General features: G+C 46.3%; 1 protein-coding gene across 1 annotated transcript in view; it reads left to right on the plus strand.

The window, feature by feature from the left end:
* AGBL4 (ATP/GTP binding protein-like 4) overlaps positions 1-15521 on the plus strand; it is a 646044-nt gene that overhangs the window by 357264 nt on the left and 273259 nt on the right. The window contains exon 4 of the mRNA XM_015563308.1: positions 11884-11923. Coding sequence (XP_015418794.1) covers positions 11884-11923 — 40 coding nt within the window. The remainder of the gene's footprint in view (positions 1-11883; positions 11924-15521) is intronic.

Below are 15521 nucleotides of genomic sequence, written 5' to 3' on the forward strand. Positions count from 1 at the left end.
TGGGGGGGTGGGGGGGGGGGCGGTGATGGTATAAGGGAGAAGCCAAGCCATATATAGAGAAACAGGAAGAAAAGCTTCCCACCCAAGGAATCTTGGAATTAAAAATAAAAGTGTTAACAGACTATGTGCCATTTACCCAGAGGTTATGTGCCAACCACTAAGCTAAATGCTTTACCAGTAGGTGGGTTGCTAAACACATTTCATAGCATTTAACTGACTTGCCCATGGTCGTTTAACCTGTATATGGTGGAAACAGGTTCAGAGAAGGTAAATTATTGGCTCATACAGCAAGTAAGTGGGAAAGCTGGGGCCAGGACACACAGCTTCTGGCTTCCACGCATTTCTGATCCATTATTCCATTCAGTTCTTGCCGCAGTTTTGTGAGGAGCTGCTGTGAACTCTTTGCACACTTGCTCAACCTGAAGAATGGGGGAGAGGAGAGAGGCAGGGAGACTTTATTGAGCACTTACTTGAGTATGATATTATAGGATCTTTTTAGATATTCTCCCAACTCAGTAGGGGAGAGGAACCTGGATACCCTCAAATAATCTGAAACTTCACTATTTTACTGAGTTTTGTATATTATCTCTTAAAAAGGTATGGATTTATTACTATCCCATAATATAGGAATGCTTGTTGTAATATAAAAATTCTGAGTAAAATGATATTCCTGTTTAAAGTCTCTTTCATCCCCACTTTAGAAATGTGGAAGTGAGGAGGTTAAGAATGTGTCCAGGAGCATCACCCATGGCAGTGTGCAAGCCAGGACCGGTGCTCATTGTCTGTCCTTGGCTCTCGTCCTTGGCACAGACCCGTGGCTTCTAATTCTGGCCCAGTGCTCTCATGACCCCACATTCCATCTCTGTGCTCCATACGCCTATTCACGAGCCACATGGGAGTCAGGTCTGCTGGTTCCAAACACAGCTCTGCTGTTCCACACAGCGTGACCCGGCCAGCTCCTATCTCCCGCCAGGCCTCAGCCTACCTTCCCAAGGACCCTGAGAAGAGATTTCCCTCAGACCTCAGATCAGGAAAGACTGAGATTCCCTAACACAACTGTTTTTTGTTTGTGTGTTATTGTTGTTGTTTTTCCTGTGAGGATCCTGGGTCTCTTGTCACTGAGTTTTCCTCTGTGCTTAGATTGCAAAAAGCTAAGCGCCAAAGTTGTACCCCACCTCTAGCAAGTGAGCAGAGTACCTTAGGGCAGTGGTCGGTAAACTCCTTAGTCAACAGAGCCAAATATCAACAGTACAACGATTGAAATTTCTTTTGAGAGCCAAATTTTTTAAACTTAAACTATAGAGGTAGGTACATTGTTATTAACTTAATTAGGGTACTCCTAAGGCTTAGGAAGAGCCACACTCAAGGGGCCAAAGAGCCGCATGTGGCTCGCAAGCCGCAGTTTGCCAACCACTGCCTTAGAGTATTCATTGTGAGTGATGGCCTTACACCTCGAATCATCTAATTCCTCCTATTCCTATTTTTCTTTCTCTTCTTGTCTTTAGTTACATGGTTTTTATTTTGTTGCATTCTTTTATTGTAAGCTCCTTCAAATTCCTTTTTGGACTTAGTGTGATATTAGTATATAAAATAATCAAATGTTTAAAGAAACACCCTAACCAGTTAGGCTCAGTGGATAGAGCATCAGCCTGCAGGCTGAGGGGTCTCAGGTTCAATTCCGGTCAAGGGCACGTACCTTGTTGTGGGCACATCCCGAGTAGGGGGTGTGCAGGAGGCAGCTGATCGATGTTTCTCTCTCATTGGTGTTTCTAACTCTCTATCCCTCTCCCTTCCTCTCTGTAAAAAATCAATAAAACATATTTTAAAAAATGTTTAAAGAAACAAACAGAAAACAATGTTTCAGGGAGATACCCTGACAGTCTTAAGAACCAAATGTCAAGCACAAATAGACCCATTAGCTCCCAGAGACAGAGGGTAGCCAGGCTTCATGGCCAATACAGGTTCCTGTCCTTCTCTTCTGCCTTACAAGTTGGCCCCACTTTCTCAGGGAAAAGTAAAATAGTCCCTCTCCTTTAGGAGCCATTTCAATGACCATCTCTTAAAGGAAGTCTTCCTGGTAACTCCTCAGTTAAAACCAGTTGAATCAAATAAGCAACAAGACATTGGGACTCTGAACAAATTCCTGGCTAAATTCCTCCCCTGCCTTCACTCACCACCCCACTCCCTTGCTTTTTTTAAACAATTTTTTCTTAGACATCTGTGTGTGTTTTTAATTTTAAAAGATTTTCTATTGATTTTTCAGAGAGGAAGAGAGAGGGGAAAAAAGAGAGAGAAACATGGATGTGAGCATGCAACATCGATCATATGCCTCCTGCACGCCCCCTACCAGGGATGGAGCCTGCAACCAGGGCATGTGCCCCGCCCCGATGGGGAATCAAACCAACAAGTTTCAGTGCAGGGGACAATGCCCCACCAACGGAGCCACACCAGCCATGATTAGGCATCTGTGTTTTCTAGGCACTAGATATAGACATAAATGCCTTCTTTCCACTCTAATGAAGGGGGCACGTGGGCAAACATTGCAGAACAATGTGGCAGGTGACTTCGAGTAGCTCCCCTCCCTCTAGACTCGGCTCACTTTTCTTTGAAGTCAAGTCCGTTGGGCTAGATGATCTCTAGGAGGCTATGTTATGGGATAGTCTCACTCACTGGGGCTGGCTTTTGGTGACCTTAAGGGTGAAGAGTAATCACAGTTTTAAAGTATAAATTGGAGGCCTAAAAGACATATCTTTTAAACACTATAGTTTGATTCTATAAAAGAAATTTTGTGACTTAATCAAATATATTAACCAAGAGAATTGATCATCCTGTCACTTGCACTCATGACAAGCTAAAACATCACATTTACAACAAACTTCCTGCTGCCCTTTTGGAGATCAGGGAGAGGGAGAGTACAGAGAAGTGAACAATATTCAGCTCCTGACCTGGGAGGGGGAAGGCAGAGTTAGGGGGTAGTACATGGAGAGAGGAGACGTATGGGTGGGGAGAAAAGAAAGGCTAATATGTACACACCTAACTATAGTGTGGGACATGATTAAGTCACTTGTTGTATGGAGACCATCTGTCAGACACCTATGGGTTCTCTCCAGCCTTGGGCTGCACGTCACTTAGATGCCATGTCTGTTCTTGAAGGTCCCCTCATGGCTGGCATCACTGGGGGGGGAGGGGGGGAAGCAGCAGTCTGTCCTGGCAGGCAGTCTTCCCTTGTGACTAACAGCCTCCCCTGCTGTTCTTTGATGCACCCACAAGTCTTCCCTCCAGAGCTGGGGGAGGTCCCGACCCCAGCACAAGCCCCTATCTGCCTGGGGTTGCATGGCGTGTCATTGCTCTGCAGCAGGAGTGAGGGTTGCAGCTGTTTACCAGCCTCTAAAAGTCTGAGCTACCTTCCACATGCAGCCCTTGGACACAGAGTGAGACAATGTCCATGCAGCCAGCAGAGCTTAGACTATAATGGGAATGGCATTAATCAAACGTAAACACAGGTAAATACAGCATTTCAAACTGCAGGCACTGTGAGGGAAACATAGGGAAGGTCACCCTGAAATTGCAGCTCCTGCCACTGCCTGGTGCCGAGTCACCAGGCACTCCCACTGTAGCCTGCATTGCTCCCTCAGGGCTCCCCACTCACTGCTCACAGCTCACTGAGCACAGGCTTCAGCCCCAACAGCGTGGGCTTCAATCTAGTGTCTTCCACTTAGCAGCTGCGACCTTGGGCAAGTAGCCTAACCTCTTGACCCTGAGCTTCATCTGTAAAAAGGGGTAGCAATGCCCGCCTCAGACAGTTGTAGGATTGGCTCATGTCGGTGCTCAGCGAATGGCAGCTGCTGTGGCCACTGCTGCTGTCAACCCTGCTTCCAGGATGTGCTTGCAGCTTCCAAGGCTCCTCCATCTCCACTCGCCCTGCTTCTGTGCCGGCTGCCACCGGCTGCCAGAGGAACTGAGCGCTCCTGTAAGCCCCCCGGGGAGAAAGCCACTTGCCTGCCCAGCTTTGCCAGTAACAGGAAGCTACAGGAGTGGGAGCTTCCCAGTGAAACATATTGACACAATCTCACATGTGCAGCCCCAGGTTTTGTCTGCTCCCCCCGGTCTGCTTCCCATAGAATTGAACCCCTATTTCACCCTCGAGTGATGTTCACTCTCTCCCTGCATAGAAGGCTGATACATTTTCTGTTATCCGGGTGGGAGTAGGTACCCAAGAGGGAGGCTGAGCCTCAGCCGCTGCTCAGCTTCCCCTAGAAGGTGGTGGAATTGGGGGTGCCTAGGGGTGGCATCTAGGCTTTGGCCGGTAGGCCAGGTGAGGCCTGAGGGGTATTTTGAACTCTGGTCATGGTCCCTTCACCCACATTTTTCTGTGGAGCACTTACCATCGCTTAAACTTATTAGTAGAGTACGATGATTTGCTTGCTGTGTCTGTCTTCTCCACTTCACTTTAGCTACGTCTCTGAAGACAAGGGCTGTGTCCTTCCCTGCCCTCAGCAGCATGCCAGGTGTAGAGTAGATGCTCCACTGACACTTGCTGAATTATGAATAAAAAAGCGAGGAGTCAGAGAGGGAAAGCACAGTGAGGTCTGTGCGTTGCACAGCAGTTGTTTAGCGTGAGAAGGTGGCCATGTCGAGGGTGGGCGGTGGTCAGTGAGCATAAGGTAGTGAGCTTTCCCGTCCGCACAGAGGCCCTGTCCTTTTCAGTGGGGTGTGGGCATGAGCTCCGTGCCTTGAGACAGTGCTTTCCAAATGTACATGCTCCCTGCTCTGTTTCTCACAGAGGTGGCAGCTGCCCCTGCTCCTCCCCGCTGCTCCCCGCTGCCAGGAGAGGGTCCGTCTCCTGCATGTGGTGCTGACTGAAGTGTCAGGCCACCTTAACTGGTGAAGGTTTGGTTCTGAAAATAAAGGTAACTTGTTTATTTTCTAAATATGAGGTTATTTTAATATATACAAACTGCTTTATTAAATAGCGCATGAAACTCGTGGAATATCACACCCTCCTGGAATAGCAAGCTAAGAATTCGAGTCTTTATCAGAAATGCAATGGGGATCAGTAAATTATTCTAAAGAAAGAAGTGAATTTAATTTTAGAATGATCACTCCTGCAGCCAGTGAGGAGGCTAGATGGGAGTGAGAGATCAGAAGCAGTGAGTTTAGAGGGGGCCAGCGCCACCTGAAATATTTTCTAAGGAACCAGCTATGCTTGGGGTAGGGCAGCGCATGCGATCCCTAGATGTGGAGAGAATGAGAATGGCTGAGGGAGGGGGGAGTGCAGGAAAAGTAAGGGGCTGAGCCCCTGTGACCCCTGTTCCGGAGGGTGCTCATCCTCAGGCTTCCGCAGGGACAGGAGAAGGCCCAGAGATGACGGGTGCTCCTGTTTAAATCGTCTCCGCTCTGTGCCATGAAAGGCTGACTTTTCCCCAAATAGCAATCCTGCATGAAGCGCAGAAAGCAAAACAGAACACGTAATCAGTGACTATTCTCTTCCACCACGCAGAACCCAGCGCATCAAACAGCCCCGAAGCTCCCAGAACACCATGTCTCTTTCTTATTCTGAGCAGTAATTGCGATGCAGTTCGTGACCAAAATGAAAAGTCCATTTTTAACCATAGCCTCCCAATTACCCATCCAGATGAAGAAGGCCAAAGCCAAATTCTCTGTGGCCCAATCCGTAGGTCCCCAGGCAGAAACAGAAAGGGTTTTATGAAAAATTATGGTGTGTGTGTGTGTGTGTGTGTGTGTGTGTGTGTGTGTGTCTTGGGAGGGGGGGTTATACTAAAGACCCCTTCCCATGACCAGTTCAGTCTAGTTATCACCTTGCTAACAGGTGATAAGCAGATCTTCATGGAACACCAGGTATTGATCAGGAACCCGGCCAGTCCTTGAGGAAGCAATGATGGCACAGCCTCTGCTCTCAGGGAGCTCACAAAGCCAGAGGAGAGGGTGGGGAGTACACAGGCCAGGGAACTGCAATGCGATGGTGCTGTGATGGGATGGTCAGGGGATCAGGACAAGATCCAGCCCAGCCCTGGCAGACCAAGAAAGATTTTACGGAAGAGGTGGCGTGTGAGTTGATAGCTGAGTAACAAGCCTGGTGAAGTAGGTTGGTGGCAGCATCATTGTGCCCAGAAGAGGGAACAGTGTGTGCAAAGGCCTGGAGGTGAGAGCACAGCACCATGGGAACGGGAAGTGGATGGGCATGGCTAGAGCTTGGAGTCAGAGAACAGGAGATAGGAGGCGGTCGTGGAGGTCCTTAAAGTAGCGAAGATTCTGACTTGGTTCTGTAGAAGCCCTGGAAAGTTTTTAGAAGTGCATTCTAGAAATCTTACTCCAGCTGTGATGTGGATGAACTGGAGGAGGCAGGAGTAGAAGCAGGGAGACCAGTTAAGATGCTGCTGTAAAATGCTAAATGCCAGGTGGTGAGAAGCCCAAAGTCTCAGCCAGAGGCAGGGTGGAGCTGAAGCCTGCACTCAGGAATCCCAGCTCTCAACCAGTGTGCTCCCACGTTGTCTGGGGACCGCTGTTCAGAACAGTTCCTACCCTTTCTCTCAGCTGCTCTTTCCTGTGAGGCTCCTGGAGTTGGTCTGCACTCCTCTTATGGATGGGGTCCCTCATTGCCAGGTAGCCTAGGTAACAGGCCTACGATGACACAGCTCAGAGATGACAGAATCAGGAGTCACCCCTTCATCTTTCTGATTTTGAGTCTGAAGCTCTTTCTACAAAATGCTTTCTGTAGATGCAGCCAGAGGGATTCAGGGATGAAGAGGAGTATCTTCTAGGAAGGGATTTCCCCAGATTCACTTGCCTTTGTCTACAGCACTAGGCTGAAGTAGCTGGGCCTTTCAAACTGCCTTCTTGGGATGAAAGAGCCAAGTGGTACCCTCCGATGTCCTGCTGATTAATGCTACGTTCCTTGAAAAAAGGGACTAGAAACAAAATCACAGCAGTGAGAGCAAACATACCAGTTATGACAGTAAATAAATGTCACTTACACCCTTATACTTCAAAACAAAGACATGGCCTGGGACCAAAAAAACACACACAAAAAATATAATGTTGCATATGATTAAAACGTACTTCATTTTTTATATATAACTACGATCTCATTAAATATATACAAGCAAGAAAGATGACAAGAAAATACACCAAAATGCTAACTATGGTTCTCTTCTATTAGTGGGACTTTATTAAATTTTACTTTCTGAATTTTCTAAAAATTTGGAAAATGACAAAAATAAGAATATTTGCTTTTATAATTATAAAATATTTAAAGATAGGTTATTGAAGTTAGGACAATAATCATAGTTTTCATTGAGAATAAATTGAACCCATAAAAAATCTGAAATTCGTGGATGAGGTTTCTAATTGGCTCACCTTTCAGGACTTTCATTCTTGGGCCAGAGGACGGTGACATTATATTAATGAAAGAGCTTCCACTGGATGCATGGGGGAATATGAATGACTCTTGGAGCAAGGATGCTGGCAGACAGTTCTGCGAGCATCCACTGTAGATGCTCTGGCCTTCCCAGCTGGCATCAAATTAAGAGATTGTTCCTGTTGGCCTTGAAACACCCAACCCTCTATGGCCTTTATGGAATCATGATGGAGCATTCATCCTGTGGTGCTCAAGCACAGAAATGGGTTTCTTCATAATGTCCATGGGGCGCCACTCCTACTAAGGAAGGCTGGGTGCAGGGCTCGTACACAGCCAGGAGGCCCCACATCAACACCTAACGAACCCACTCTGGCATACCCACCCTCCTCCAAGACTCTATGAAATACCATATTGGCACATGTGGACACATTTCTGTCTAGGTGTGGAGTTCCTTCACTTGAGGAGGAATGCCCCACTCCTCAAAACACATACCACGTGTACACACGCTATAACACATGTGAAGGCCCTGCCTTCCTTATACTGTAGCTTTTGGTTACCTAGTGGTTCATCTGCTAAGCTCTCATCCTACCCCCCACACAGGCCCTATCAGCCACCAAACCTCCTAGATCACCGACTTCATCTCCTCCATCTTACATTGCATATTTTACGTCTAGGCAGTTTGATACTGTTATCTCCATATAAAAGACCCTTATCTCTTAGTTGGTAACTAATTATAACAATTTGGTAATTATTTACATCTAATATGCACCCTCTATATAAAACTGATTGTACATTATTGATAAAATTCCACAAATCATGTGCCCTGTTTTTACAAATGCCATAGGGTTTCCATTGGCAATCTCAAATGATTATACTAGGTAGACTAGGAAAATTTCCCGTTCATTTGATTCCTTTTATTTTTTTAAGAACTTTAAAGGAATTACTTGGATATCCCAGTTTTTTAGGTAAAAATTATTACACAGTGGTTCTCAAACATACACTTTTTCTTTTGCATATATAGCTTGCAAATTTTTTAATTCCGTCTAACTAATAAGAGCTACAGGTTAAAACAATAGCTTACACTTATCTGCTTGAGCCACTAGGTGGTGCACACATATGTCAGGGAACTAGGTTAAGTGGGCTTGTGACCAGACCTAATTCATCACCACAGGACAGGTGGCACAGACAGTAGGAGGAGCTGTGGAGGTCAAGAAGAGACAGCAATCTATGGATGGAGTCAAAGAAGGTCTCCAAGAGGAGGTGGATAGGCAGCACTGCTAGCTGCAGAGACGGTGAGAGCAAAATCATAAAGGAAAGACCCCCAAAGTTACAGCAGAGAGAAAGTCCTGGAGAGGAAGGAGCATGTTTGCTTTCCATGCTCATTAATTCCTGCCTAACAGGAGTAGTCAAGTCATTTGAATTAGAAATCAAACAGCCCTCCAGGCTTTGTGCTGGCACGGGAGACATTCAGATGAAAGGACATAGTCTTGTCTTTGAGTAAGGACCTTGTGAGAAACAGAAGGAAGCAGTCAATTAAGATAGAGCATGCTACAAAAGGTATGTTTTAAAAGATGCATTGGAAGAACAAAGCAAAATGCTCATTCTGCTCTGAGGAAGGGAGAAAAGAGGGTTCGGTTTGGTGTGCAGAGACGACCTCCTGGAGGTCTTGAGAAGTAAGAGGGATCTCCACAAAGATGGTGAGAGATTAAGCTGGGCAACCTCCTGGAGGTCTTGAGAAGTAAGAGGGAGATATCTCCACAAAGATGGTGAGAGATTAAGCTGGGCTGGGAGCCAGCCTGAACAGAGGCTTGGGGGTTTGAGAGGATAAAGTGGATTTTAGGAATGGCTTAGCTGAGTTTAAGTAAATGTTTACTGAGGGCTCCCCTATGGACTGTACAATAGATGTTCCAGAGCCTCAAGATGCCCCTCGACTAGTGAGGAAGACACGCATAAAAATTGCAACGTAAAAGAAAGCTTAAAATGTGGCCCCTTTTAAAGTCTGACTGTCCTCTGTGCCCCTCATGTCCTGGCTACAGGGATTCTCAGGGAATCTCTGCGCCAGAAGAGGGAGCCCACAAGCACAGTGTCTGGTTGCCTTTGACTGGAGTCAGGGACGGTATCCCAGTCTCCCTCACTCATCTCAGAGTTTGAGGCCAGAGGCATAGAGTAAGTTATCCAAAGCCACATAGAGGTACGTCCAGGTATGTCTGCCTCCTGCCAGGTGTTCTTCCATTTTTCCCTGCTGGACCCTGGACACAGAGCACCCTTCAGAGATAGCTCTGAATTGGGAAATAGATACTTTTCAGATAAATAGATCTTCATCACCAACAGCAGTCATCAAATCAAGCTGCAGAAAAATAGAAGGACACGTTGTGTGCTTTCCGCGTGCATGAGAGAAGTGCCCGGCCACACAGCTGGCCTCGGCAAAGGCAGCTTGTATTGCTGGCCTAATTCTGTGTTTGGGGAGGAAGCGGCCTGGCTCTGGTGTTCCTTCTAGCCCATGGGCGTGTTTATTTCAGCATGAAGATATATGCTCACAATGTGGGCCTATGGCACCTTGGAATTGCTTTGTTTGCTTGGAAATGTCAACTGGAAGGAGCTGTGAGCTGGCGGGAAACAGGGATGTGCAACTAAGAAGGCCACACAAGGACACAGACCTGCGTTTAGGCTGAGAAGTCACAGAAGCAGGGGTGGAGTGGTCTTGAAGAAGTTCCGACTTGGACAGATCAAAGTTAAATGGAGGAGGTGGGTGACCACAAGAGCAAGGAGACTGGAGGCCAGGTCATGTGAGAAAAAGGACAAAGGAATTGGGAATAATTAGCCTGCAGAGAAGAAACACAGGTCTGTCCAAACTGTTGTCATGGGGTGAGGCAGCTGGAAAGTAATGATGTTATAAGAAAGCAGGTTTCAACTCAGCTCAAAGCAGAGCTATCTGACTGATAGGTAGTGAGTTCCCCATCAAGAAAAGGGCTGAAACAGAAGCAGTTTGTACAACTAGTAGGGACATTACAGAGGGGATTCCTGTTTTGATAACAGGTCAGACTCAATGACCATTGAGTTCTAAATCTCCATAATTCTATGAAAAGGGAAGAGGTAGCTTATATAAACCAAGGGTCCCATGGCATATAATAATAACAGCATCAATACTAAACATGTCTTTTTATTGGGCTCCTATGAAATGCCTGGCATCGTCATAGTCATTTATGTGCATTGTCATATTTTGGTCTTTCAAGCCAGGATTAGACTAACTGAATTCTGGCCCTGCCATTTAATGAAGATGTGGTCTTGGACAGATCATTTCTCCTCTCTGAACCTCATGTCCCTCCTCTGTACAATACCAATTCTGTAGGATTGCTAAGAGTATAAAAGGAAATGATATATCAAAGCATCTGGTACTGTGCCTGGCTTACAGTTGGGACTCAAAAACTGTTGCTGCCTTCCCCTTCTGCTTATGCAGAATTTCAGGATGCCATTCTTGGAGAGAGATGAGATAAAGAGGGAAATGCAGGTAAGGTGAAATAAGGCAAAGAATCCGTTAGGTGAAATACCAGATAATCAGAAGCTTTTGCAATGGGTAGCCTGTAGCAATGGTTCTCAAAGTGGAGCTTTTTGGGCCCCTTTTAAGGGAAAAAAAATGCAGATTTTTAGTACTATTTATGTAAAATCAAATGTAGGAAAAAGAAAGAGGTAGACTGGGACTTAAGTCTTTAAGAGAGTTGCTCACCATTGCCCCATGCCCGACCACAGTACCCACTTTTCCATCCTCGGGTTCCTATGACATCCAGCCCAGAACAGAGTTTCCCCTACAAGTATGCTGTGATAGGGGCAACCCTCCCTAAATGTTAATCACCTCAACCCTTGGGGTGCCCCCGGCTAGTTGCCTCCAAACATATGTGGTCTCATCCATCTGGCTTAGTGTGCCCGACAAATACTACTTTCTTTGAGTTGTGTGGTACAAAGAGATGAGGATTCAGTTAGAGAAGGAACAGTTGGATAATCAGTAATTGGAATTGTCATGGCAGTGTGCCCGACAAATACTACTTTCTTTGAATGTTGTGTGGTACAAAGAGATGAGGATTCAGTTAGAGAAGGAACAGTTGGATCATCAGTAATTGGAATTGTCATGGCATTGCTGAGCAAATTCAAGAAGTAAAGCAGCCCAGGAGTATCTTGGTTAGAAAGGCGTATCAGGAGACTGACAGTGATGTAAGGACCCAAGACAAAGAAAATCGCCAGGATGTCAGCCACTTACCCAGTGTAGCAGGTGTGAGCAAAGGCAAATGAGCCCGTGGCTTTTCCCTAAGCACAATACAGGTTGGACTGGAAGACCTCAAAGACCCACTTAGCTCTGACCATCCAAGGACAAGCAGAAAGCCGCCCGTTCCCTTTGTCTCTGCAGAATCATGAGTGAGCACCAATTATCTACAATGTACCCTGTTGACCTGCTAATCACAAGTCGGTCTCTGGCTCAAATCAGGGCTCTCACAGTGTGTTTTCTTTTGCAGCAACAGCGGCAGCTTGATCTCCTAACAATAACCAACCCCGGTGAGTAGATGTGGCCATTGTGCTTTGGCTTTTCCCTTATCTCCCAGAGCGCTGTCCGATCGTCTATCCAAATGCAGCTCCTGCCTGCCTCCTCTGATTCCCCGAGTGGACAGCAAAATTCTTTCGTGCCTTGAACACCCCTTCTCCCCCAACCCGCTGCGCCTTTTCTCCCTCCTAGCTTTTGCTGCCTCCTCTTGACTCTGCTGATGGCCAGGCTAATGCTCGGATGTGGCTGCATATTCCAGGGTCAGGTTCTCAAATCGCTCAATGAACTCAAGTGTCAAAACAGTGTCCTGGCCTCCTGAGAAATAAGTTTTAAAGCCATGGGGACTGCCTGTAGGTGGCATGGGATGGAAGGAGGATGGCTCATGAAGAAGGATTAATCTGGGAAAATGACCGGCTTTGGTCTGTGCTGAGGGTCAGGATGACTTTTCTCGTACCTTCGTAAGGAAAGGTCGAGGTCTCCAATACAGTTGTGGCCATGGCAGTAAAAGGCCCTTTCTTTCCCCTTATCCTGGCATATAGCCTAGAGAGAGATAGAGCTATTTAGTTTTGCCAGAAAGGGATTTTAGTTTAGTTTGAGAGGCAACTGGCCAACAAGAGAAGCTGTTCTCTCTTGGGATCCAAGGAAGTGATGGTGCCAGCAGGGTGAAGGAGCATTCAAGAGTAGCTGTGGTGATTCATCTTCATTCATTGGTGATAATCAAAATATTTAACAGCCTGGTGACCCCCTGCTGTGTTAGACTTTACACTTGGTTTACTGGTCTGTGGGGAGATGGGGTCCTGGGAGAGGGGCCAGTGTTGCAGAGTGTTTGGTTGTATGGCAGGGTCAGTGGGCTCTGGGTGGCTAATTGCCAATAAATATGGAGATATGTCAGTATTTCAGTAACCAGTAGGCCTGTTCCATGGCATCCCTGCCTTCCATCAAGCCTGTTAATGCTGTATCCCGGGGCCAGTTGGCTCTCCTCCAAGGAGACTGAGAAAGTGCCCTCTGCAGGCTCCGTCCCAGCACAAAGGCTCTTCTTCCTCTGGTCTCTGTAACTCACATCTATGGCAGTGACAGCAAATGTAAGCTGGGTCCACCCAGTTCAGGAGACCTTGCTGCATTCCCACCAGAGAGAGCTTTTTGAACTTGGGACTTTAGAACAAAGATGAATGTGTTTGAATAATGTTTAATCTATCCATAGAATGAGCTGTGTTTAACATAAATTCGAAATCATAAGCTAATATAAATAGAGTGGCTCAGTCAATAGTGTGACCTACCAGTTTCTCCCACTGAGCTGCTGGTGAGGAACTACCTTTGTTCCATCCTGTTTGGTTTTCTCTGTCTTATCCTGCTCCACATGTGCCGACCCAGTTCACCTGCGTTCACCTCCTAGTCTTATTGGGCCACACCCTGTTATGGTGCCAAAGTATGAACTGTAGAGGGTTCTAGACCTGTCCGCAGTTGCTTTACAAGAAAAGTTTCAGGCCCTGTTAACTGCATTTCTTTTGCGCTAGCTCCAGGTCTTCCCAGCTGCTAGTGCACAGATTCAAGCAATAGCATGACTCCCAGTGCACTGCTTTCGGGCATCTATGGACTTACAGAATGCTAAGTGCTGCTGATTTAGAAGAGTCTATAATTTACTCTACTTTTAGATGAGAAAAGATGTGTGTTATGGCACTCTGGTCTACTGTAAGTAGGCTAGACTTGTGTGATGTTATGGGATATACACCCGGACACATTGTTCCACTCAGCTCTCTTAGGCACCAGTAGGACCTGAGGAGCTGGATCCCCAGCGTGGTAGGTAGGCTTACTCCAGTGTGCCAGACAAATAAGGTCCGTGTGCGCCATGACTCAGAAAGCTTAGGAAGTGCCATTAGACCTTGTATTATCTGGACAACTCTAGTCCATGCAAGAAGCACTTTCCTCTGTTGTTATTAGCTGTCTCTGACTGTTAAAGTCATCTCCCACTCCTCCCACCAGAAGCTGCAGCAGCCTGCAGTGGGCCTCCTACCTCTGGGTCAGCAGTAGGAGGTCCTGGCTTGTCTGTACTCCTCCTAGTCCCTCCTCAACGCAGAACTGCAGTCTGATGCTGCCATTCCTCATGGACCAAGTCTTTGAAACTGCTGGTGGGGGATTTGGGAGCCTTTTCAATCTGTTATCTTCTTTATACTCTATTTTCTCTATTGTGCATAATTTCATACATACAGAAAAGAGTAGAGATATAATGAACAGCCATTTTCTGCCCCTCTCCCCCAACACCTTGGCTTTATCATATCAACATTGTGCCTTTTATGCCAGTGGGTCTCCTATTTTTAAAAATGTCTAAATCTGGTTGAGACTTTTCTCTATGAATACGTGACCCCATCTCTCTCCCTCACCCTATAGGTAACCACTGTAATGAGTTCAATGTTTCTTCATACTTATGTATCCAATTATATAACTGTGTTCTTTTACAGATCCTTCAAATGGTGTCACATTATAAAGTTACTCTGTGAATTTTCCTCTGCTCTTTATTATATTATAGAGACTCATTCATATAGACACATATAGCTCTGCTTCATTCATTTTAACTGCTATATGGTATTCTACAAATGATTATATCACAATTTACTTACCCATTTTATTGATCATAATTTGGAATATTTCCAGTTGTTTTGCTACTAAGCATTTTTGTGCATCTCCATTTATGTATAAGTATGAGAATTTCTCTAGGTCATATAGCTAGGAGAGGAATTACAGAGTATATGCATTTTCAAATATATATCCTTTTTATATATCCTAATATATAAAAAGCTAGGGACCATCACGACCTAAATGACTGGATGGATGATTGAACAGCAGGGGGTCCATAGTGGGGACAGGAGCACGGCGGAGGCCTCTCCATATGCCTGTGACGGGGGTCTGGTTCAAGTCCTGGATTGTGAGAGGGTGAGTGAGGATGACATAGGCTAAGGGACCAGCAGGGGGTTAGTGGGGGTGGAGTCGATCTTAGATGAGCAGGGAGGTGAGGCGGAGCAGAGGACAGAGCCCTGGCCAGGAGGCTTGTGGTCTGGGTAAGGCAGCCATAGGAAGGATTAGTCCTGGGGATGACATGGGACTTTGGCATTGTAGAAAGAATAGGGTGGAGGGCAGCTTGGCTGGGACCTGCTCAGAGGCGGGAGACCAGGCAGGAGGCTCTGCCAATAATAGTGTGGCGGTCTGAGTTCTGGTCCCGATGCGGCTCCCCAGAGAACATTGGAGCTGGAAGGCACCTTCACATCCACTCAATTCCCATTCCCTTTACATGTAAGAAATCAAGGCTAGGGAGGCCCTGCCCAGGAGGCCTGTGTTCTGGTAAAGAAACCATAGGAGAGATTAGTCCAGGGGATGACACAGGACTTTGGCATTGTAGAAAGAATAACTTCAGCCATCAAAGATCAAACTGTACACCCCAAATGCTTTTTATTGGATGGTCCAGGTGGTAGTGGAAAACCTATCTTTATAAAGTTTTAATCCTTATCTAATAAAAGAGAAACATGGTAATTGGCGTACGACCGCTACCCTTCCCATCGGCTAATCAGCGAGATATGCAAATTAACTTCCAGCCAAGATGGCGGCCAGCAGCCACGCAGC

The sequence above is a fragment of the Myotis davidii genome, unplaced genomic scaffold (assembly GCF_000327345.1).
Source record: "Myotis davidii unplaced genomic scaffold, ASM32734v1 scaffold539, whole genome shotgun sequence".
NCBI lineage: Eukaryota > Metazoa > Chordata > Mammalia > Chiroptera > Vespertilionidae > Myotis > Myotis davidii.